This window comes from Rhynchophorus ferrugineus, unplaced genomic scaffold (assembly GCF_030347505.1).
Source record: "Rhynchophorus ferrugineus isolate W39M unplaced genomic scaffold, kcgeb_rfMv2 rfM8, whole genome shotgun sequence".
NCBI lineage: Eukaryota > Metazoa > Arthropoda > Insecta > Coleoptera > Curculionidae > Rhynchophorus > Rhynchophorus ferrugineus.
Window position 1 is genome coordinate 19,379,918 of NW_027472587.1, and position 23,339 is coordinate 19,403,256.

At 32.7% G+C, this 23,339-nt stretch overlaps 1 protein-coding gene across 1 annotated transcript; it reads right to left on the reverse strand.

Annotated features, from left to right (window-relative positions):
• Window positions 1–1,655: 1,655 nt before the first annotated feature.
• On the reverse strand, window positions 1,656–22,846 carry LOC143201581 (uncharacterized). Its single transcript, XM_076412718.1, has 4 exons — window positions 22,687–22,846; window positions 3,424–3,584; window positions 3,285–3,371; window positions 1,656–1,885 (listed from the first exon to the last, which is right to left on the reverse strand). Exons 1-4 carry the CDS (start codon window positions 22,746–22,748, stop codon window positions 1,797–1,799), a joined length of 399 nt encoding a protein of 132 aa, XP_076268833.1. The 5' UTR covers window positions 22,749–22,846; the 3' UTR covers window positions 1,656–1,796.
• Window positions 22,847–23,339: the final 493 nt, after the last annotated feature.

Here is a 23,339-nt window from a genome sequence, read left to right on the forward strand (position 1 = left end):
CCATTGTTTATTTTTTGTTGTGAAAGCTACTGATGACTTCCGAAAAATAATTTGTTATCTAATCGTTGGTTTTGACATATATCCCATTTCCCAATAATGAATGGTTCAACACGCTGTATCTTGGCACAAGCCCAAGTTTTCTTGCTTTTTTCTACACTGTTTTTGTTTTGTAATAAAAAATAAAAACACATTATTCTATAAATTATATAAAACTAATTAATTTACCATACTAGAAAAACCATTAACATTTTTAAATACAAATAAAGAAATCTGTTTTATCCCCAGAGAGTAAAATTTATATTCAATAATTTTTTTATGAAATAAGTTTAACAGCATTATTATTGTTGTCTTAAATTTTAAAGATTAATCCATATATTTTAATGTACTTAAATATGATAAATGCATAAGAAAAATACTAATTTTGTGTATAATTTTCATAGGATAAAGATAATATAAGATAATATATATATGACAACTACTGTCAAAATCTTTTTTATTGACTTAAACATAATATTGTATATCAGTTATATTTTCAAGAGTTTTCATTTTATATGGCAACTGACTTAAGGAAGTTTGTTTAATTATGATAAATACATCTGAAAAATATTAGTTTTGTTTACAATTTTTATAGGATAAAATAACAACAAATGAAATTTGACAACTACTGTGGAAACCTGTTTTAACGACTTATTTAAGTTGTCCTTAATATTGTATATCTACGTTATATTCAAGGGCATATTTTCACTTTATGTCACAAATATTCAAGGCTTAATATCAAATTGAATCTAATACGGTAAGAACTTGACAGATGACATTATGTCTGTTTCATCGAAGCTCATGGAAGTTTCATGGAAAATTAATATATTTATAACGTTTTGACTTCATTAAATTTGTATTTCTTTATATAATTGTACATATTTAATACCATAGATGGCGTAGTTGTAGTGGTTTTTTATTAACATTTTTTAATGAAAGAATATAGATGATTTTTAAAATTATTCAGACCTTGTCCTGCCTTTACCGCAACTTTTTATTTTGCCCAATAAGGCGTTCCATTGTTTTTTCTTTGCCGGCAAACGTCACGTAAAACCGAAATATCGGTCACAACAGTAAAATGATATTTAACCGTCCTATTTTTGTAAGTGCGGTTTTTTTGTTTTACTCAGGTCCACGTCAAGTACGTGACTTACCGGCAATTGTTTTCGAATAACTGTTATTTCTACGAAACAAACGGACGTCGAACGGCAACGTTCACCTCGTCGCGCCGACAGATGGCGTTCCCAATAAAACAAACGAATTTGCCGTTTTAAAAATACCTTTATTGTTAAATAATTAGGGAATAAATATTATAACGATTTAGTATCTTACAACTTATGACGAATAAATTAAGATGTTAAATGACGGATGCTTTTGTTCTACTATTATGAGAATGACGGGGGCAGGGGGGTAGGGGTCGGTGAGTGTGAATGTACGTACATAGTTATAAAAAAATAGACGATTCTACGAGGTTTGGAAGCTTGCTGTCCTTTTTTTGGAGTAGGGAAACGGAAGTTCGTAGTTTTGCTTTGTATTTCTTGTACTCTACCACTGTATAGAGCTAGTAGAAATACTCTCAATCATTTTTTAATCAAGGTTCGACGTCGAAAAATGGTCTAAAACGTATTTTTAGATTATTTTCTGGATGCGTCCCGGTTCCGGGGGCGGCGCCGGGGCCGCGGAGACCGGGAGAAGGTGGACGTGGGTGTGATACGGGACGATGAGGGATCTTAAGTACTATACGAGTCTTCTGGTCAGGATTAGGCGGTGCCGTTGAGGCTGGCGGTACCATTGGTGAACGGTGGTGGCGTGGTGATGATGTAGGTCTCACCGGTGATGGGATTTCGTTCTGAAATATAGAGAAAAATTAGCATAAACGATTTTACACAAGCGAATATAGATATATAGTCCAGAGAAAAAGAAAAAATATTTCTATACAGATAATCAGCATTTGATCAAAATTGAATGTCTAAAAATTAATATATTTCATAAAATACAGGGTGTTAAATGCGGAAAAAAACGAATAATTGAAAAAAATATAATAAAAAAACCAGACAGAGAAGTATTACGACTTATTCGTTCTAAAAAATCATTGGCAAATTAAAAACGGTAAGTAAAACAACTTTTTATCAAATTTCTCAAATTAGAATATGACTGTGAAATAATTTTGAAGGATTAATCTTGGTTATATGAGGTTTATCTCAGTTTCGCTTTATTTCTATACAGATAATCAGCATTATATTATAATTAAATGCCTAAAAATTAATATATTTCATAAATTATATGGTGTTAATCGCCGAAAATAATCAATAATTGAAAAAATATATCATAACAAATCCAAACCGTGAAATATTACGACCTATTCGTTCTTAAAAATCATTGGCGAATTGAAAACGGTAAGTAAAACAGCATTTTTATCAATTTTCTCAAATTAGAATATGACTGTGAATTAATTTTGAAGGATTTATATGGTATCCTAGTAACACTTGAATATTTGCATATATAGATTTAAAAACAAGGACATTTTTTTAAGATTTATTATTCTGACTAAAAATTTCTTTAATAGTATATATGTTTTTTTATAAATCTAATAAATTCACGAAAAAGTGTGGTCTTAATAAATAAATTAGTTTTTCTTTTTTAATAGTTATTTTAGTATAGTTAAATAGTATTTTAAATAGTTTTATAAATATGTTATTTCTTAACTTTTTAACAACATTTCTACAATGTATAACTTAACTTTGCAGTGTTTTCTGTCACATTGTCTTTACTATACTGTTATTTATTAAAAGGCTCTTGGCCTTTTCAATTTCTTATCCGTCCTCTACGTATTTTATTGACACACTCCTAATGTTTGTTTTATTTCATAAATTTCTGTTTTTTTTTTAAATATTTGAACCAGAAAGACGTTGTAAGGTTAGCATTAACGTTTTAATAATCTGGATTGCCTTAATATCTGGACATAAAAAAGATGTCCTCTCGAATAAGTTCGGAATCAGCAACGAGACTCTTGAAAATCCTCTTTAAACTTATTAAGCTTGCCAAGCTTGTATGTCAAGGGGTTTTGTAGCATCTTCGTTCTGTATTGTCCTGTCTGGTAAGTATTTATATGCGAAAATTTGCCTTAGTTAATATAGGAAAGACCATCTTTTGATTTTATTTTTAATATATAACTAAATTGAGAAATGTTTTTTAATGAACCTTGCATTAGGGAATGGAAACTGACTAAGATATCAATCAGGACTTACCCTTATATGTCTTTGGCGTTTTGTACTTAATTTTAGAGTCCCACGACGCTACACCATCCCCTGTCACTGGGTTCCTATTGATGATATCTGAAACCGCCATCGTTAATCGATATATAAAGCGATCCGCGATGATGCTCACCTTTTTTCAGTTGTTTCTTGCCATCGGGGGAGCCAAACAGGCGCTCGAACGAGTCCCGGTGCTGGCAGGCCTTTCTCGAAGCCCCGTTCTTTTGGTTCATAGCCTGGGTGTCCGTAATGGGACAGAAAACCTTGAAAATTTCAGAAGAAGGGTTGCGTATTCTGAAAACAATGAAAAAATAGTAGGTAATGACGCTGTAACTTAAGATTGATGACATAAAAAGTCCCCCTTCGCCGGATATATACTCATTTCCTTTCAAGATGAGGGGCTATTTTATATATTGATGGGACGTCGATATTAGTTTTATTAGGTAGAATGTAGTTTGATCAGCGATATTTATTGGTGAAAATGCTAGATATCAATGTAAACTACTATTAAATATGCTCTTTACATTTTTGTTTCGTTATGAATGAAAAATTATGTCGGCTAAATGGTGACCGCGATTCGCTATGGAACTTTCAGCTCTCTTGAGGCATTTTTTCGTGACGAATATTGTCTTTAAGATGTTGAATCATTTGGGGCTTATTCACATAAAGTTTTGATTTTAGAAAACCCCATAAGAAAAAGTCTGGTGCTGTTAAATCCGGAGATCTGGCTGGACATGCTAAATCGCCACTTCGCTATATTAGTCTTCGTGGAAAAAGTCATTCAATAGTTCAATTCAATTGTTGAACGAGCTGTGGCCCATCTTGCATCACATGTCCTCTAGTCCTTGCTCTTCCATTTCAGACTCCACGGAGGTGGAGTCTTTGCTCTTGCCTTGTTGTGAATCTCTTAATATCCTCTATGACAGCTGGTCCGAAATCCGAAGGTCTCTGTGTAAGTATTTGTTTCTATAGTATCTAGGTGCATCCACAATACTTCTTAGGATTTAATTCAGTATTTTGTTGATATTACTTGTCGCAGAACATCTCCATAACTGAAGGTCCATAGGTTTATATAGGTTTTATCAAATTACTTAGCATTGTTACTGTATGGGATAATAGTATTATTTATATTTACTGGTATATGAACAGTTTGGTGGTACGTGAATTCGATATGCACTGATTTACTTTCGTTGACTTTTATTATCTATACAGTTTTCTGGTTGTTTCTTCGCTACATTGAAAAATGACCAGGATACATGCAAGAACCTATTAAATACATCTTAAAAAACCTGTTCTGAAATACGTTCTATCTAATTATGAGATTCTAGATTGCTCAATAAGTTCGCCGACCAAAATCTGGCGAATACTGGCGATTGGAGCTGTATTTTTTAATAATTTAATTATTGTTAAGTTATTTTAAGGCAAAACTGTTCATGCATCAACTGACATCCGTTAAAATTCGAAAAAAAATCAGACCTGGCTTGATTTCCTCGACGACAAAACGGTTTCATATATTTCGAACCTATTTTTTCAACGTCCCGTATTATTTCCTCCGCTGGCCGAACGGCGTGACGCATTGTAGGTTGGTCTTCGTTGCTGCAGCACGATACTGTACCCAGCGAAGCCATTTGTCCAATAATTATCGCTGATGCGTATAGAACATCATATATTTCCGGTTGGCTGATCTACCTAACCCACTAAGATGGTCACAAACAAAGGAACCGAGCGATTAAATGTCAGAGCTCCGATACTATGATACGCAAGTCGAGCTCACAAATCACCGACAACGATATATACCAGGACCGTTCGATACATTCCGGAAAAATTGCATAGTATCATGTTATACAGATGAGTACGACCCATGGTATGTAGCAAAAACTCTTGAACTCTTCTAATTTGAGGGATATTAGTAATAAGACTGTGGTGGTTCTTATACCTTCAACATTCTAAAATGAATTCATCTATAGTCTATTCAAAGCTTTTCTTTTTACATACGTCATCAAGATGTTTAATGTATTGCCTATCGCAATTTGTAAATTCGTTTTAGTATCAGACAATATTTTCCTTCTCATTTTATTCCAGTTAGAAAGAGACACAATGCTGTCTTGTTATTTGGAACGCGTAAACGAATGAACCTGTCAAAGTCGTCCGGTTGTCAGACGTATGCAAAATTCTTGAAAGTAATTGTGATAAAAGGTTATAACTCTAACCTATAAACTATTGTGGCTGTAAAATTAAGTGCAGTTTTTAGATGTACTATAATGTTAAAATAAATTATATTTGATAACATTTTTGTTCAATTATTTTGTTTAGATTAGAATTTTATTGTATGCCAAAGCCAAACTGAACTAAAACTCCGAGTTGATGCGGCAACATTGCGACGTTTTGACGTCATAAATTTAGATGACGTATGTACAAAATAACTTTGAATATACTACAGATCTACATCACTATTTCCAGTGATTCTTTTTTATTTATTATAGCAATCTAGTAAATTAACACTAATAAGTTATTTGTTTTTTCCTAATTTGCTATGGTTTTATAATTACAAAATTCTTATTCTGATAGACACTTTGACATAACATCTCGTCACCTGAATATCCACCCAATATAGTATATTTTCGTTCTTCAGCTACAGTGCTTCACATTTTTTCTTAACAAGTGGTTTCCATCTGGGTTTAACATCAAGCATCATGCTTTCATGTCTTGTGTTTGACTCTTTTTTGATAAAATCAATATGCATTGATTTATTTCGGTTCGTTTTGATACGCCACTATTCTTCCAGCATTGTATTTCGACAATAGCTGTTTGTAACTTTTCGGTGGTTCAGTATTGTTATCACCAAGTGCTAGAATTGCAGTATCATCTGCAAATGTAGCAACAACATTTTTATTGAATGTAAAACTAGGTACTTATTTATTTTTATATATTTTTGAATGTTGATCAAGAAAAAACGTTTTATCTTATGATTATGCTATCTTAAATAATGCTTTTCTTGGAAGTTCCTTCAATTTTTTCCGCTGATAAATCTGATTCCGACAAAAAATTCTATAATACGAGTGCTGTATTTCTGTCTTGAGACTTGTCAATACTAAGTGTTGTTAGGCTCCATTAGACGTTTCTAGTTGATAGTTTGAGGTTTATTACGGTTATAACCTTATTCAGAACGTCTTGTTATTTAAGTTGTTCAAGTTGGATCCGGCAAAGTTTAACCAAAGTTCAATGGTGATGGAAAAAGTGTTATCGAGATTGGTTCATGCACATGAAAGAGTATAGTGGGTATCATGGAGGGTACCTACCATGGTAGTTTTCATTACTAGGCTAAAAATCTAAGTAGCATCTCTCGTATAATACTTAAGGCAAAATAATATATTGAACACAATAAACAACTAACATTTTTATTATTTTTAGCTTTTTCGTGCCCCTAAATATTAATGACAGCTGATAAAGACCCGTAACTAAATCACATAATGGTCTATTAAATAATAATGTCAATTAATGAAAATTCTTCGATATACTTGAAGGATCTTAATGAAACAGATACCAACTAAACTGTACATAATAATAAGCTCGAGAAGTAGATAATTAAAAAGTAAATTACGCGGGGTTTGTGGCGTAGAACTTCCGTTAGGTGCGAAGAAAACGCGATGTTTATCACTTCCTTCCGAAAATTTCGAGCGAATTTAAAATTCGTGATTTATTTATGACATTTACCGTTGTTTGAGCGCAGTGCCGTCAAAGAATATAGACTCGAACCCTTGTCCTGACATTTTGAAGATTTAATTGAATAATGTGACATAATAACAGGTCAATTGAAAAGTCTCCGGCCTGACACATAGATGGCGCTACTAGAATTAAATTCATATGTTTTTTAGTTAGCCCTAACCCTCAAAAGATGAGCGTATACATTTGCCAGTTGTCGGATCATTAGTTTGCGAATTATAGCATATTGAGTGAAGCAACTTTGGTTATTGTGAAAAATGGATAAAAAGGAATTTCACGTGTTGATAAAATATTGCTTTTTGAAAGGAAAAAATACAGTTCAAGCAAAAACTTGGCTTGATCTCGAGTTTCCGGATACTGCTCCAGGAAAATCAACCATCAAAGATTGGTATGCTAAGTTTTAGATATGGTGAAATGAGTACCGAAGATGGTGAACGCAGTGGACGCCCAAAAGAGGTTGTTACCGACAAAAACACTAAAGAAATCCACAAAATGACTTTGAATGACCATAGATTGAAATTGAATGAAATAACAGACACTCTAAAGATATCAACTGAACCTGTACATCATATCATTCACGAATATTTGGGTATGACGAAGTTCTGTGCAAAGTGGGTGCGGCGCGAGCTCACTTTTGACCAAAAACAACGACGAGGTGTTGATTCGGAGCAGTATTTGAAGATTATCAAGCGTAATAAACCCGAGTTTTTGCGTCGATATGTAACAATGGATGAAACATGGCTTCATCATCTCACTCCGAAGCCCAATCAACAGTCCGAATGGATTGCACACCATGAACCGGCTCCAAAGCGTGGGAAAACGCAACAATAATAGTGTGACGTCTGTATTTTGGGATGCGCATCAAATTTATTATGCGCCCAAACCAGCATTCACATAATGAAATCGATAGAGTATGATTGTCATAATCTTCACACTGCATTCGATGACCCTCAGGCGTTTTTTCTTCAAAATTAAGTAAGAAACTAAAATTTCCCGCAAATGCGATTTACTCGGTAGAAATTCAGACATTTTCGTGGCACTGAAAAAATCTGACACATAATGAAAGGTGAAGTTTGTCAGTTGAGACCTCAACATGAAGTTAGTTAGAAATGTACCAGACGAGATTTAATATGCAGTAATACCATCTGATTTAAATTCTTTAATATAATAATTTATAGGCCAATATAATTGTTATTGAGAAGAAATTTGCTCACTTTCTTACCGCGGATTTACTGTCGACTTCTGGAATCATGTACTTTGGAAAGAAAATTCAGAGTCTCGCATGAAGGGTAGTGCTTGGGACCACTACTGTATCTGCGCTACCCAACAACAAAAGAAACACAGGCACAGTTATCGTGGTATATCAAGATATATCTCTACCTGAGGCAGTAGAAAAAGTACTAGTAGCAGTCATCAAGATCTACAAATGAACTATAAATGACAAGAAAACTAATTATATCACTTAACTGATGCACTGCTCCTCAAGCAAAATCGAGAGTAGGTTAAATAGGAAACATCATATTAGAAAAAAAGCAGAGCAGATTAGATTCAAAGTCAAGGAACTGTACCGGTTAGTGGGAAGATACTCTTGACCTAAAATCAAAGAGATTGGTTTATCAGTCAATCAAAAAGCCAATTTGGACCTATGAGGTGTAAATATGTATAAATATGTAAAGTTCTACGATTAATTACCAATGCTTATCGCTACGTAACCAAAGAAGAGCTGCCCGATCCAAGATCTAACCTTAAAATCTGAAATAAAGTTGCTAAATCACAGCAACCTGGAACCGATGCAGCTACTGGACAACACGTAGGAAGTCAGAAGATTGAAGCGAACCAAACCACACGAACTTATTAAGTGTATTCTTAACTTTAGCTTAAGTAGTTTGGTTTTATTTTAATTTAGGAAATACATACATTGATATATTAATCCCGTACACATATTGCTTGTATATAACAGAACAGTACTAATGCATTAATTTATAAATTAAGATTGCACTAAGCATATCTAATGTAAGATGCATATTAATTTAAAAAAATCATATCATAGGGCGGCAACTCATCTTAACTAATTGCTACTAACAGAAGATTACCGATTATTCATGTCTTTTTATTACCAATAATTCAATACAGACTTCATCATCAACCGTTCCGAATTGTTGAAGGTACATTACAATATACTACTATACTAAAAGACACTAAACTGCTTTAGCAACATATAACTAAAGTTCGAATTAGAATGTTTCAAAACAGTAAATTTCATTCCTGTAACAACTGCTGCTGCCTCGTCATGTTGAGTGCACCCGAGGAAAGCTAGACGACCAAACGCGACGAATATAACAAGCACTTTCAGCCAGTACCGGGTTTAATGATGCATGTTCCCGGTGTTAAATGTGATTCTTTTGTTTCGAATGTTCAACCTTTACGGTTGAACTGTTTATACTGAGGAAATGCACACGCCTGGTCATGGCTGTTGTTTGTTGTCTTTGCTATTATGCCTTCTGGTTTGATGCTTTTCCGGTCGAGATTCTTGGATTGTTCGGTCCAGGCCGCTGAGAAGTTGTTGGGAGAGCGAGAAAGAGTTAAGAGTTAAATGGCAAAAAAGCTATTTTTCATGAATATGTTATCTAGAAAATAATTTAGGTAATAGAATATACCGATTATTTATCAATTCTGTTCAACCATCAAATTTTACAGAAAAATTATAGTAGTAACTTATTAAGCATCAATTTTATACAAGTGCTGATATTTTCAACAATACATCATTGTTCCAAATAAAGTTATGAAAAGATATCTGAAAATAACAGAAAATCGTGATTTTTACTGAGTATATGTACGGAAAAATTGTCAAAAAATCTTAGGTCATAAAATTAATTGAAACTTTCATATCTAGCCAATATTATGATGAGAAAAACGAAAAAAACATTGATTTTACCATTTTATAAACTGTTCTAGAGATATTTAAAAATTGAGTTTAAGCAATTTTTAACTAAGAACCCATTATATGATATACCGTTTAAAATATTTTATTTTACAGAAAAATTGTGCTAGTACCTTATTAAGCATCAAATTTCATACCAATACTGATATTTTCAACAATGTGGCCTTCCTCAAAATGAAGTTATAGAAATATATCTGAATATGGCAGAAAATCGCGATTTCTCCTGAGTATATATACGGAAAAATTGTCAAAAAATCTTAGGTCATAAAATAAATTGAAACTTTCATATCTAGGCAATATTATGATCAGAAAAATGAAAAAAACATTGATTTTACCATTTTATAAGCTGTTCTAGAGATATTTAAAAAATTGAGTTTGAGCAATTTTTAGCTAAAAACCCATTATATGTCATACCGTTTAAACTATTTCATTTTACAGAAAAATTATACTAGTACCTTATCAAGCATCAAAGTTTATACCAGTACTGATATTTTCAACAATATAGCCTTCCTCAAAATGAAGTTATAGAAATATATCTGAATATGGTAGAAAATCGCGATTTTTCATGAGTATATATACGCAAAAATTGTCAAAAAATCTTTGGTCATAAAATGAATTGAAACTTTCATATCTAGCCAATATTATGATGAGAAAAACGAAAAAAACATTGATTTTACCATTTTATAAGCTGTTCTCGAGATATTTAAAAAATTGAGTTTAAGCAATTTTTAGCTAGAAACCCATTGTATGTCATACCGTTTAAACTATTTCATTTTACAGAAAAATTATACTAGTACCTTATTAAGCATCAAATTTCATTCCAGTACTGATATTTTCAACAATATAACCTTGTTAAAAATGAAGTTATAGAAATACATCTGAATATGGCAGAAAATCGCGATTTTTCCTGAGTATATATACGGAAAAATTGTCAAAAAATCTTAGGTCATAAAATGAATTGAAACTTTCATATCTAGCCAATATTATGATGAGAAAAACGAAAAAAACATTGTTTTTACCATTTTATAAGCTGTTCTAGAGATATTTAAAAAATTGAGTTTAAGCAATTTTTAGCTAAAAACCCATTATATGTCATACCGTTTAAACTATTTCATTTTAGAGAAAAATTATACTAGTACCTTATTAAGCATCAAATTTCATACCAGTACTGATACTTTAAACAATATAGCCTTCCTCAAAATGAAGTTATAGAAATATATCTGAATATGGTAGAAAATCGCGATTTTTCCTGAGTATATATACGGAAAAATTGTCAAAAAATCTTAGGTCATAAAATGAATTGAAACTTTCATATCTAGCCAATATTATGATCAGAAAAACGAAAAAAACATTGTTTTTACCATTTTATAAGCTGTTCTAGAGATATTTAAAAAATTGAGTTTAAGCAATTTTTAGCTAAAAACCCATTATATGTCATACCGTTTAAACTATTTCATTTTACAGAAAAATTATACTAGTACCTTATTAAGCATCAAATTTCATACCAGTACTGATACTTTAAACAATATAGCCTTCCTCAAAATGAAGTTATAGAAATATATCTGAATATGGTAGAAAATCGCGATTTTTCATGAGTATATATACGGAAAAATTGTCAAAAAATCTTAGGTCATAAAATGAATTGAAACTTTCATATCTAGCCAATATTATGATCAGAAAAACGAAAAAAACATTGTTTTTACCATTTTATAAGCTGTTCTAGAGATATTTAAAAAATTGAGTTTAAGCAATTTTTAGCTAAAAACCCATTATATGTCATACCGTTTAAACTATTTCATTTTACAGAAAAATTATACTAGTACCTTATTAAGCATCAAATTTCATACCAGTACTGATATTTTCAACAATATAGCCTTGCTCAAATTGAAGTCATAGAAATATATCTCAATATGGCAGAAAATCGCTATTTTTCATGAGTATATATACGCAAAAATTGTCAAAAAATCTTTGGTCATAAAATGAATTGAAACTTTCATATCTAGCCAATATTATGATGAGAAAAACGAAAAAAACATTGATTTTACCATTTCATAAACTGTTCTAGAGATATTTAAAAAATTGAGTTTAAGCAATTTTTAGCTAAAAACCCATTATATATCATACCGTTTAAACTATTTCATTTTAGAGAAAAATTATACTAGTACCTTATTAAGCATCAAATTTCATACCAGTACTGATATTTTCAACAATGTAGCCTTCCTCAAAATGAAGTTATAGAAATATATCTGAATATGGTAGAAAATCGCGATTTCTCCTGAGTATATATACGGAAAAATTGTCAAAATATCTTAGGTCATAAAATGAATTGAAACTTTCATATCTAGCCAATATTATGATGAGAAAAACGAAAAAAACATTGATTTTGCCATTTTATAAGCTGTTCTGGAGATATTTAAAAAATTGAGTTTAAGCAATTTTTAGCTAAAAACCCATTATATGTCATACCGTTTAAAATATTACACCTTACAGAAAAATTATACTAACACCTTATTAAACATAACATTTTATACAAATACTGATATGTGTATTTTAAATGATCCCGAAAATGCAATGGCAGAAAATTATATTAATATCAAAATGTTATACAACTACTGGTATGTTTAGCAGTGCATACATGCTTAACATGAGGTTATAGGAAGATATATGATGAGAATTTCTGAAAAGAAATATTTAGTATCCGAAAAAATATAAATGTTATTCAACAACAAGTGGTGTGAGTTCTGAAGTCTCTGAAAGGTTCTTCTATTTTTAACCAATAAATTTGGATTGTTGTTATAAATATTTGGAATATACAGATATAAATATTATTGAGAAAAGATCAGCTTTACAAATATAACTAAAATAATCATCAATCAATGTACGAATTGTTGCAACAACCACCCTATCCGCCGGATTTACTTCCCTCCAACTTCTGATTGTTCTTACGTGCTAAAAGATCCTGCATCGAGTATAGTATAGCGTTATACTGAATCAACCCAGTATTTATCAGTGCTGTAGGCACGCGCTTTCTTCTGAAAACCAAAGAGAGCAGATAATCTGTACTAAATGCCCAACTATACGATTCATGGAATCTCGTGAAAGCAGAGCGGAGACATCGGTTACCGCAATTGTCATTGATTATTTACGAATTGGCGCTGGCGACGCGCTTCATTACATTACAAACCACTCTTCCTTCACGGCCTGGACCCTCCTAATAACATTGCGGAAATAAGAGAGAACGGGCGGCAGAGAGGGGGGTCGGGAGGAAGGAGAGACGGGCGGTTTGTTGTTTGAATGAGACCGTACCCGGTGCGGTTACCTTTTTTTTTCTCCTGGCCGACGCTGACGCCTCGTCCGTCACGTTTTTCGCCGATTTTCCTCGCTTTCGCCATTTTCCTTTCCACGAAGCGCTATGATGAAAGTTATCTGGTTGGGCTCGGGCGAATATTTTAGCGATTTCATTTTTTTATCGGTTCAATTTCTAATTTTAATCAATTTTATACGGATGTTATGATAATCACAGTATATATACCCGGTGTACTGGAAAGTCTTATCGGGTTTTTTAAGAGATATCGCCAGACTTTAGTATGCTGTAGCAGTCGCTACAACCCTTTAGGCCACCACTATTACATTTACATTAAGTTCAGAAGTTGGCAACGCTAGTGGATTGATACCAGGCTATAAAAAACCACCACGACGACGTCTCTTTTCTGCAATCCATCTCTGGGCCCACCTCAACAAACATTGTCCATCATAAATGACACTATCCCCTCTCTAAAGAAAAGACTTCGAGTCAGTTCATCTTCTGAAGAGCATAGTCTCTCCCACAGACCTTTAGCTCTCCATAAAACGTCTGTCTTCTAAAAAAGCTCCAGGCCCAGATGGTATAACAGTAAACCATCTGAAAAACCTGACCTGCAAGCAACTATCAGAACTTGCTAACATTATCAACTCCATCCTGAGGGTAAAGCATTTCCCAAAGAACTGGAAACATGCGCTTGTCGCTGTCATTCCTAAAAAGGATGCCAAGTGCGGTCCATCTAACTACAGGCCCGTCAGCCTGATTAGTTAACTTTCCAAACTTGCCGAAAAAGCGATATTACATGCTTTAAACAACTTCACAGACGCATACCACATAATCCCGAACGAACAATTCGGTTTCCGTGCCAAACATTCAAGCTTTCATCGAGCTGCTCGCGTCGCAGCAACAATCCACCAGGCATTAGGAAAAGGTCGAAAAACTGGAGCCATCTTTTTAGATATTTCCAAAGCTTTCGATCAGGTATGGTACCATGGTCTAATATTCAAAGCAAAACAACTAGGTCTACCGAATGACCTAATATCCATGATAAATTCATACATGGACGGTAGGTCCTTTCAACTGAGGATCGGTGACGCGGTCCCCTCTCGTAAACAGATCTCCGCAGGAGTCCCGCAAGGTGCTCCACTAGTCCCAGCCCTCTTCAACTTATATATGGTTGATTTCTCACTCCGCAAACATTCCCACACAGCATTTTATGCAGATGATACCGCTTTTTTTCACAAACGGTGGTAGTCCCGACGCTATTCTCAGTTTGGGTTTATTAACAAGCACTCATCAATTGACCAGAATAACAGATATTATTGAAAAAGCTTACGAAATTCAAAAAGTATGCTCAGCTATATTCTTAGATGTAGCACAAGCCTTCGATAAGGTTTGGCATGAATGCTTTGTTCATAAACTACAAAAAATCAAACAAGACTACAAAACTACAAACAAGAAGAAGCTTACTCTACAATAAAAGAAGCTAAAGCAGGTGTACCACAAGGAAGTGTACTGGGACCAATGCTTTATCTACTCTACACTATTTCCACTCCTCTGCAAAAAAACAAACTCCCAATCCGTCAGAAAGCGACTCTGTACAAAATGCTAGTCCGTCCAGTCTGCCTCTACGGAGCACAGGTATGGTAAAGGTACGTCTCTGAGAGACAACTTGAACTACTCCAAGTGTTCCAATTCAAAAAAGTCACCTTAAAAATATGTAAGGCATGGTTTTGAACATTCAAAAGTGTCGATTACAATTCGCAAGACAAAGGACATTTTGATAGACCGAAAAAGTTTGAAGTTGCGAAGCTGCAAGGATTATTGAAATGAATGACATTTTCTGGATGTGGGATTACTATTCGGTGTTGATAATTACTAAGATAGCGTGATGAAAGTGGAAACAACTAAAGATGAGCGAATATAGGATAACTGTAGAAAATCCTATTGTAAAGTATGAAATATTTATGCACATATGTATAATTGTTCAAAATATATATGAGCATTTCGTTAAAATGTACGAGAAGACCATGAATACCAACTTTTTTGAAGATATGGTAATTTCCTTGGGGATAACGCAGTGATTAAATCCAATTTTATCAAGAAAATTATACACAGGTAGTAGAAGAATAAACTATGGAGAAATACAGTGATATTAGAATGACCTGACAAACATAATAAAATAATTCTAACCTACAAACTATTGTGGCTGCTCCAGGGGATGCTATAGGTGGCTTAGAAGATATTTCAATATAAATATAATAAAATAATTCTAACCTACAAACTATTGTGGCTGTCCAAATAATTGCAGTAATAATGTTAAAATAAATTATATTTTATAAAGTTACTCTTGTTTCATTATTTTATTTACATTAGTATTTTGTTGTCAGAGTCAAAATAAACGAAAACTTAAATTTGGTGCGGCAACGTTGCATTATAAATTTTGATGACGTACATTGGCTATTTTATTGAATGGACGAGTCGATATTTTTTCACGGCACCCCATACGAATTTCTCCAACATTATAAGCAATTAATATTTAATCGCAGAATTATTAAGCATATCCGTCCCATGTTATACTTTCAGTCAGCACAGATACGACTAAATGTACAGTTTAATATGCCGGCATATAATACTTAATAAATCTTGCAGTGAAAACGGGCACTTTTCGACCGTACAGGCCGACATTTTCTTGCGGGTTTTTATTTTTGCATTCCAGTCGGCCTAGAAAACCGAGTGGAAGTGTACCATCACCATCCACTCTGATAAGTTTCGAAGCCGGACTAGCGAAAAAGTCGTAGAAATAATATGACGCCGGTATCAAAAACGAAATCATTTCTGACCGGACAGATCGACGATTACCGAGTGGTGTATGGCTAATTAGTGGTTTTTTGTCCTTGGATCATTAGAAACTGATGGTCTGTGATTAAAAACGACTTAAACTCGGCTAAATTCAGGCTTTAATCATATATATAGTGATACTCGGCATCTGTTATATTGGCGTTCATAAAAACTAGAATAATTTCACACTAGGTTCGCTCTAGTTTACAAACAAGTGATTCAGTTTATGATAATGACACTAAATTAGGTCAAGCCATCGCATACTGTTCGATATATACTCGATTTTAACGAATATCCGCTATATATATCCGCATTTATATATATATATAAATTTGGTTGATCTAATAGACAAAATCCTCATTGGGATCTTCCTGCTGATTGAACTTACTCACAACATTCATTCAGACATAAAAGCTCAAAAATCTTTTTAAAGAGTCCTACTCTACCCACCATATTTTACCAAGTCTGTTCGACAACAATTTGTTGATACTTAGAAGGTCATATATATATAGTTTATTCAAAGTTTTTTTGTACATGCCAGTCGCAATTTGTAAATTCGTTTCAGAATCAGACCATATTTTCCTTCTCATTTTATTCTAGTTAAAAAGAGGCACAATGCTGTCTGATTAGCTGGAACACGTAAACTAATGAGTCTGTCAAAGTCGTACTGTCATCAGAGGTTGAAAAATTCTTTTCTGGGCCTACAGTTTATCATGGATTCCAAACCACGGGCCTCGGCATTAGGCCTACCGACTGGCGAGTTACCAATTTATAAATCATCCCTGAAGACATCCGGTCTTACCCAGCCTGGTTACTGGCGTGACTAGGATCATTTTCCTTGTCGGATTTTGCACTCTTGCCTAGGACAATCACAAACATAAATTTACGACCATGCCCCAACAGGATTCGAACCCGCGACTATCGCAACAGTACGTGGATCGTCCTGTCGCCTTTACTACTACTCTAACCAAGCAAGCAAACTTATTTTTATTTAGGAATAGGTATGAGTGAAAAATAGTACAAATTAACAATAACAAATAGTACAATATCTAAATCTTTGCCTTATTTCTTTAAAATTGTTCAAAAAAATTATTATGTTGGAGTAAGAAAAACGAGTATATATGTGATGGTAAAGAAAATGTATTTCATATGAACAAAGAAAAACAATTTAACGAATTGTTACCGCTCAAAAATGAAGAAGATACACTGAAAACAAACATCTAGATATAAAATACCATCGAAATAACTTTCAGACCGATATCCGTTGAAAAACGAAAACAAAAACACGATACTACACCAGTACGGCAAGCAATTATCGAGAAGATTGCAGGAATCGACTTGATGTTTTCCTCTTCGAACGGTATTGCGGTCGCGGAGTGTTGAACAAGGTGCGTGTTCGATGGAAAAACAGAAATTGCTGCCGGCCGCTGAAAAATCCGTAGCAAATATCCGTGAAATTCCTTTAAATAATTACCGAGCCGAATGAAAAAAAAACCGGAAAATTATCATGTTAAGGGAAAGGCAGGATGGAAATGTATGGAAACATAATTAGCTGAAGAAGCGGGCGTCGAATATCTTAGAAAAACTTGAGTTCTTGGGAAAGATGCGTTGTTGTTTATATTAACAGATATAACAGATATATTTTAAAGCTTTTACAACTGAACTTGACGAAAAAGGCGGCTAAAGGTCATGAAATGCTGTGTGAAGCTTCTGGCAACCATGCTTCAGTGATTTCAACATGTGAATACTGATTTCGACGAAAAGTAGTGATTTTGATACCGAAGACAAAAAGCGTTGTGGACGTTAAAAAAATATATTGAACGAGAGTATTCAAAAATGACCGGAATGCGAACAATATTATTCTTCAGCATAATAACATTCAACCCCATGTTGCAAAACCCGAGAAAACATACTTATGGACATTAAAATGGGAAAATAATCCACCTGCCGTATTCTCCAAACCTTGCTCCTTCTCATTACTATTTGTTCCAACATATAGGGTGCGGCAAAAGTCCCGCTGCCATTTTGATTGCGCGTCATCTTGGTTATATAACATTTAGCTCAGTTTCACAAGAACGAGCAGAATTAGTGTTTGATGGCTGTCTGGTGAAATTGAAGATGTTTCGTCTAAACTGATAAATGATAATGAGAATTATTTTCTCAGTGGTCACGCCAATATACGGAACAGTCGGCTTTAGGGGAACACAAATAAAAATAATAAAATAAAAACAATAAAAACAACTGTATGGTGTGGTATTCACACTGAAAATATCATTGGTCCCTATTTTTTTTTGAAAATGACCAAGGTATTGCAGTTACTGTCACTGCAAAACATGATTCGAAATTTTCTTGGCCTGAAATGAAAGAGCAAGGACTAGAGGACATGTAGCCCTAGATGTTGCGGGATGTCGGATGAAAAATGCCTTAAAAAGAGCCGAAAGTTGCATAGCGAATCGCGGTCACCATTTAGCCGATATAATTTTTCAATCATAACGAAACAAACTTGTAAGGACCAGATAAACGTTTTATGAAAACCAAACTAACTCATCTTTTATTTGAGCAAAGTTATAGGCAATCAGAATGCTAGCGGAACTTTTGCCCCCCGTTGTATGATACGTAACCTGTCTGAACAACGCTTCTCTTCTTATGAAGATACAAAAAAATTAATATCTTAAAGATGGGAAAAAGATATATCGATGAACAATATTTCGAATAATATGCATTGAACCGATTTTTCAGATTACAGCTTCAAATTTAAAAAAAATCCTTTAAAACTAATTTATAGGCCTAACTTTACATACAGTTTTGTAATTTTTACCAGTATATGTTCATTGCATCTAAAACCATTAGGTAAATTATAAACAGAAATAGATAAACAAACTGGCAAATAGATGGCACCGGTGTCGACAGGTTTGACTAACTTTGAAACGGTTTGTACAAGCCAAAATAATATCAACTATTAGAAACGAGCATCAAAAATACCGAAGTGCTAGTGAAAATCCGTGAAAATCCTCCAAATCATTCAAGAAAACATTTTTTGTATTTAATGCTTCGACTATCTCGAAACACATAAAACTTAAGTACCAAATATTAAATAATAGATATAAAGGTCAGATGATTAAATATGGTAAAGCGCTATCTAAAGATCTGAAAAATATGCTCTACAATAAAAAACTAAGATCGAATGAACTGGTGTTATTCTAAAGGAAAACATCAAAAGTAATATTAGAGGAAAGACAGAATGAATGTTTCACTACTGATTGCTGTGATTGACTGATTGTGTGAAATCGAATATGTAGTAATATGAACAGAAAAAAATCTTAAAAATGCGTGACTATATATATATATATATATATATATATATGATTTATATATATATATATATATATATATATATATATATATATATATATATATATATGATTTATATATATATATATATATATATATATATATATATATACATATATTATAAATTATAACAATAATAATAACAATCAAGTGGATTTACAAAAGTATCCAGGATTTCGCCTTAAAACGTGACCTAAAGTGGAACAACAGCAATCTGGAAGCACTACAGCTATTGGACAATACACAGGGAATCAGAAAATTGAAATGTTTAAACTTTCTGTTGAGACAACTCGTATATACAGCGATACAACGTTTTATTATACCCATACGCAACGATTGTCGGTCTGTTCAAAGGGGTACTCCTGTTTCTTACACAATGCACAAATCAACGAACCTAGTCAAAGCTTGGAAAGCTCGACGCTTTTTTTACGAAAGCCCCTTTCACAATAACTGGCTAGTTCTTCCGCGTCCATTTTTATATTGTCGATATATTTTTAGAATTGGACATTTGGGTCACTTTATCGAGGAACATGTCTGACTACTGTAAGGAAAAACACTCCTGATTTACGACCAGTATCATTTAAACTTGTCACCATAATATTTATAATTTTATAAAAGATTTAATCCATAATATAATTATATTTGGATTTTCTTGTAGAAGAAACGTTATATCAGTTCTTTTATAGATAAATAGAGGACTCTTAAAACCATAATGTTTATAATAATGAATAGCAGGATTAATATACTTGATGCAAATGTTGCAAGGATCGACATACTTAGTAAAATTTATAGGTAATAATTGGAAATAATATAAAATAGTAAAACGTTAGTTTTAATCTCTAATAATATAATAGTTTTTAGACCTAATCCATGTAACATTTATTTTATTACAGTGTAAAAATGACATTCAAGTATATTGAAATGAAATGAAAAGAAAAGACTAGGGATTAGATCTACAATAGAAATTTTGTTCACGGTTTAGCACCAAGGTACTAAAACAATACATTATTGATATATTTTTAAACTAGCCAGGTAGAAAATGTTGTGATATGAGGTCAGATCTCTCACAGAAACTCAAAAATATCTCTCGAAAAATTGCGAGAATGTAAATTTCTCCTATCAGCCGCATTTATCTCCATTTGACTTCTGAAAATATGGACACGAGGAATGCCAATTTTATTGAATGAAAGTTGACTGATTCATGAAGAACCCCAATACTTTTTAAGGTGGTTCTTTAGAATATAGTAATACCATAAATTTAAATAAAACCACTAGAACAAATATATTTTTGATATATTCTTAGTTTTATATTTTACAATTAAATAGAAAATATAGTTTAACCAAAAATAATCACCTACAGTGATAAGACGTCACTAAGTAAAATGAATAATAAAAAAGTTATTTTAAATGAAATGAATTCCGAAAACAATTAAATAAAAATTCTTAAAAATTTTCTATTATTAGAATAAAAAATAAGCTAATAAGTGAAAACTTTCGTTAATAGTAATATTAATATAAAACCTTATTTTTAATTTCCAATAGGTCTCCCTAGAAAATAGCACACTTTTTTCTAGGATTAGAATAATTAGAGAAATTGTCTTGAAAAAAAATTTCATAGATTTACGAAATTAAACTAAAATATATTAGTGTTACTAAAGTTATCCATTTAGTTAACCATTAATATTACTAAAGTTTTTTTTATGATTGAACTAATTAAATTAATAAATTGCTTAGAAAAAATAGAGTCCTATATTGAAAAAAAAAAGAGAATAATGAAACAAACCAAATCAAATAAATTAACACAAAACAGATATATTTTTGTAGCAAAAATATGATGATTAAAATAATTAAATAAATTCTTTTAAATAAACCTTCATGAAAACATGAATTTAAAATAATTAGGTAAAAATAATTAGGTATATTATTCGATTTAATTTAGAATAAATAAAATAATATATATATCATCAATATAATTAAATTAATAGAGTATTTAGAAAATAATACCCAGTTCCATTATCCACTAAAATTTTTACAAAATATACAAAAATTATAAAAAAATTACCATGGTTAAAATAATTAAATTAGAAAATATATAATAAAATATATTTGGAGAAATCTTTCAGAGCCTAAACAATTATCTATGAGATTAATTAATTAAATAAAATTTTTAGAATATACAAATATAATAATGAGTTCCTCAATGTTTTGGAGAAATTAATAAAGAATGTTATAGATATTTGTTAATTTGAAGATTTATATTTAATTTTGGAGATATCTTGGTGTTTTAGAGTATTTAGAAAATGCCTCATTATTCAGTGAATGTTTTAAAAAATGTATAAGTATTATAGACAAAATAATAATTCCTATATTTGATAGGAAAAAAATCATAGTTAAAATAATTAAATTAAAAAATTGTTTTAAAAAATCTTGCATGGAAAAATGAATGATTTATTTGGAGAAATCCTATCGCTCAGAGGCAAAAACAATTATCTATGATTGAAACTGATTAATTAAATACATTTGTCGGAATATATAAATGGGTACTAAGGTTTCATACAAAATATATTAATGAGTTCTTCATATTTTTGATGAAATTAATAAAGATGACGACTAATATTTGTTAATATGAAGATTTATTTTTAATTTTAGAATTATAGGGTATTTGAAAAAATTAACAGTCTCATTATTCACTAGTCTCGTTTTTTTTGAACATGCAAAAATATAAACAAAATAATAATAACTATATTTCTACAGGAAAAATAATGATCAAAATAATTAAATAAGGAAACTGTTTTAAGAAGACTTTTAAGAAACTGTCTTTCAGATGCAGAAACAATTATCTATGATATTATTTAATTAAAAAATACTTGGAATATATATAAATAAGATATTAATGAGTTCTTCATTTTTTTTTTGCAAAATTAAGAACGAACATTCTTGATGTTTGTTAAGCTGATGGCTTATTTTTATGGTATGCAAATATGAAAATCGAAGAGTGCTGTGCTTAATTCTCTGATATCGCGATGGAGAATCAAAGGAACCTATATGAAAACGATGTTATCTTCGAGGATCGAACGTAACGCGAGGCCATTCGAGGTTTTCGTGGGTGCCCTTAGATGACCCAAATATTACGGAGGCCCGAGCGAGATTTTTTCGATATAGGTGACCCGTCGTGCATCGCGCTGGTGCATTGGCTTTCACTGCACTCCGCACTGTCTCGTGGCGACTTTCTAACTTACCTTTTTTTGCTGTAACCGACTTTGTCCAGCTCGATGTGGCGGTAGGTTGCGTACGATGCCATTGCCGTTGTCGCGGTCGCTGGGGGGATGCTGGCGATGGTTCTTTCTGGATTGGGGGCCGTGTGTCGACTGGCCTGCGACGCGGTCGACGTTCCGCTTTTATGGGCGGCGGCAGGGGGGGTCCGTCGGAGCAGGCGTTCGAGATAGTCGGGCTTTCCTCTCCGTCGCGTGGTTTCCTCGGTCGTGGGGCTTCCTGTGCGCGCCTCCCGACGTTAGGAAACTCGGGCCTGGGCCGTCGGGGTGGGTTTTCATTGATGGGTGCGCGGGTTAATGCTCCTTAGCGCCTGCGATTACGGCTGGAACGATCAATGACTGTGATGTGCGGGCGGACGCAACATCTTTGGTGGACTATAGTCGCCATAAACCACGAAATCGAGAACATCAGTTAATGTTGGGTTATCTTCACTGAAACATCGATATTTCAACGTATCAGTCCCTAATTATCCTGATTTTAACGATATTTAATGATATCCAGATCCAGTGGCGTATCATAGTGGGGGGACAGCAAAATTTGTTTTTTTATAATGTTTAAGAAATATATTTAATTATTTTTTTCTGAGAAATATCGATATTTCTTCGGCATCCCTAATTCA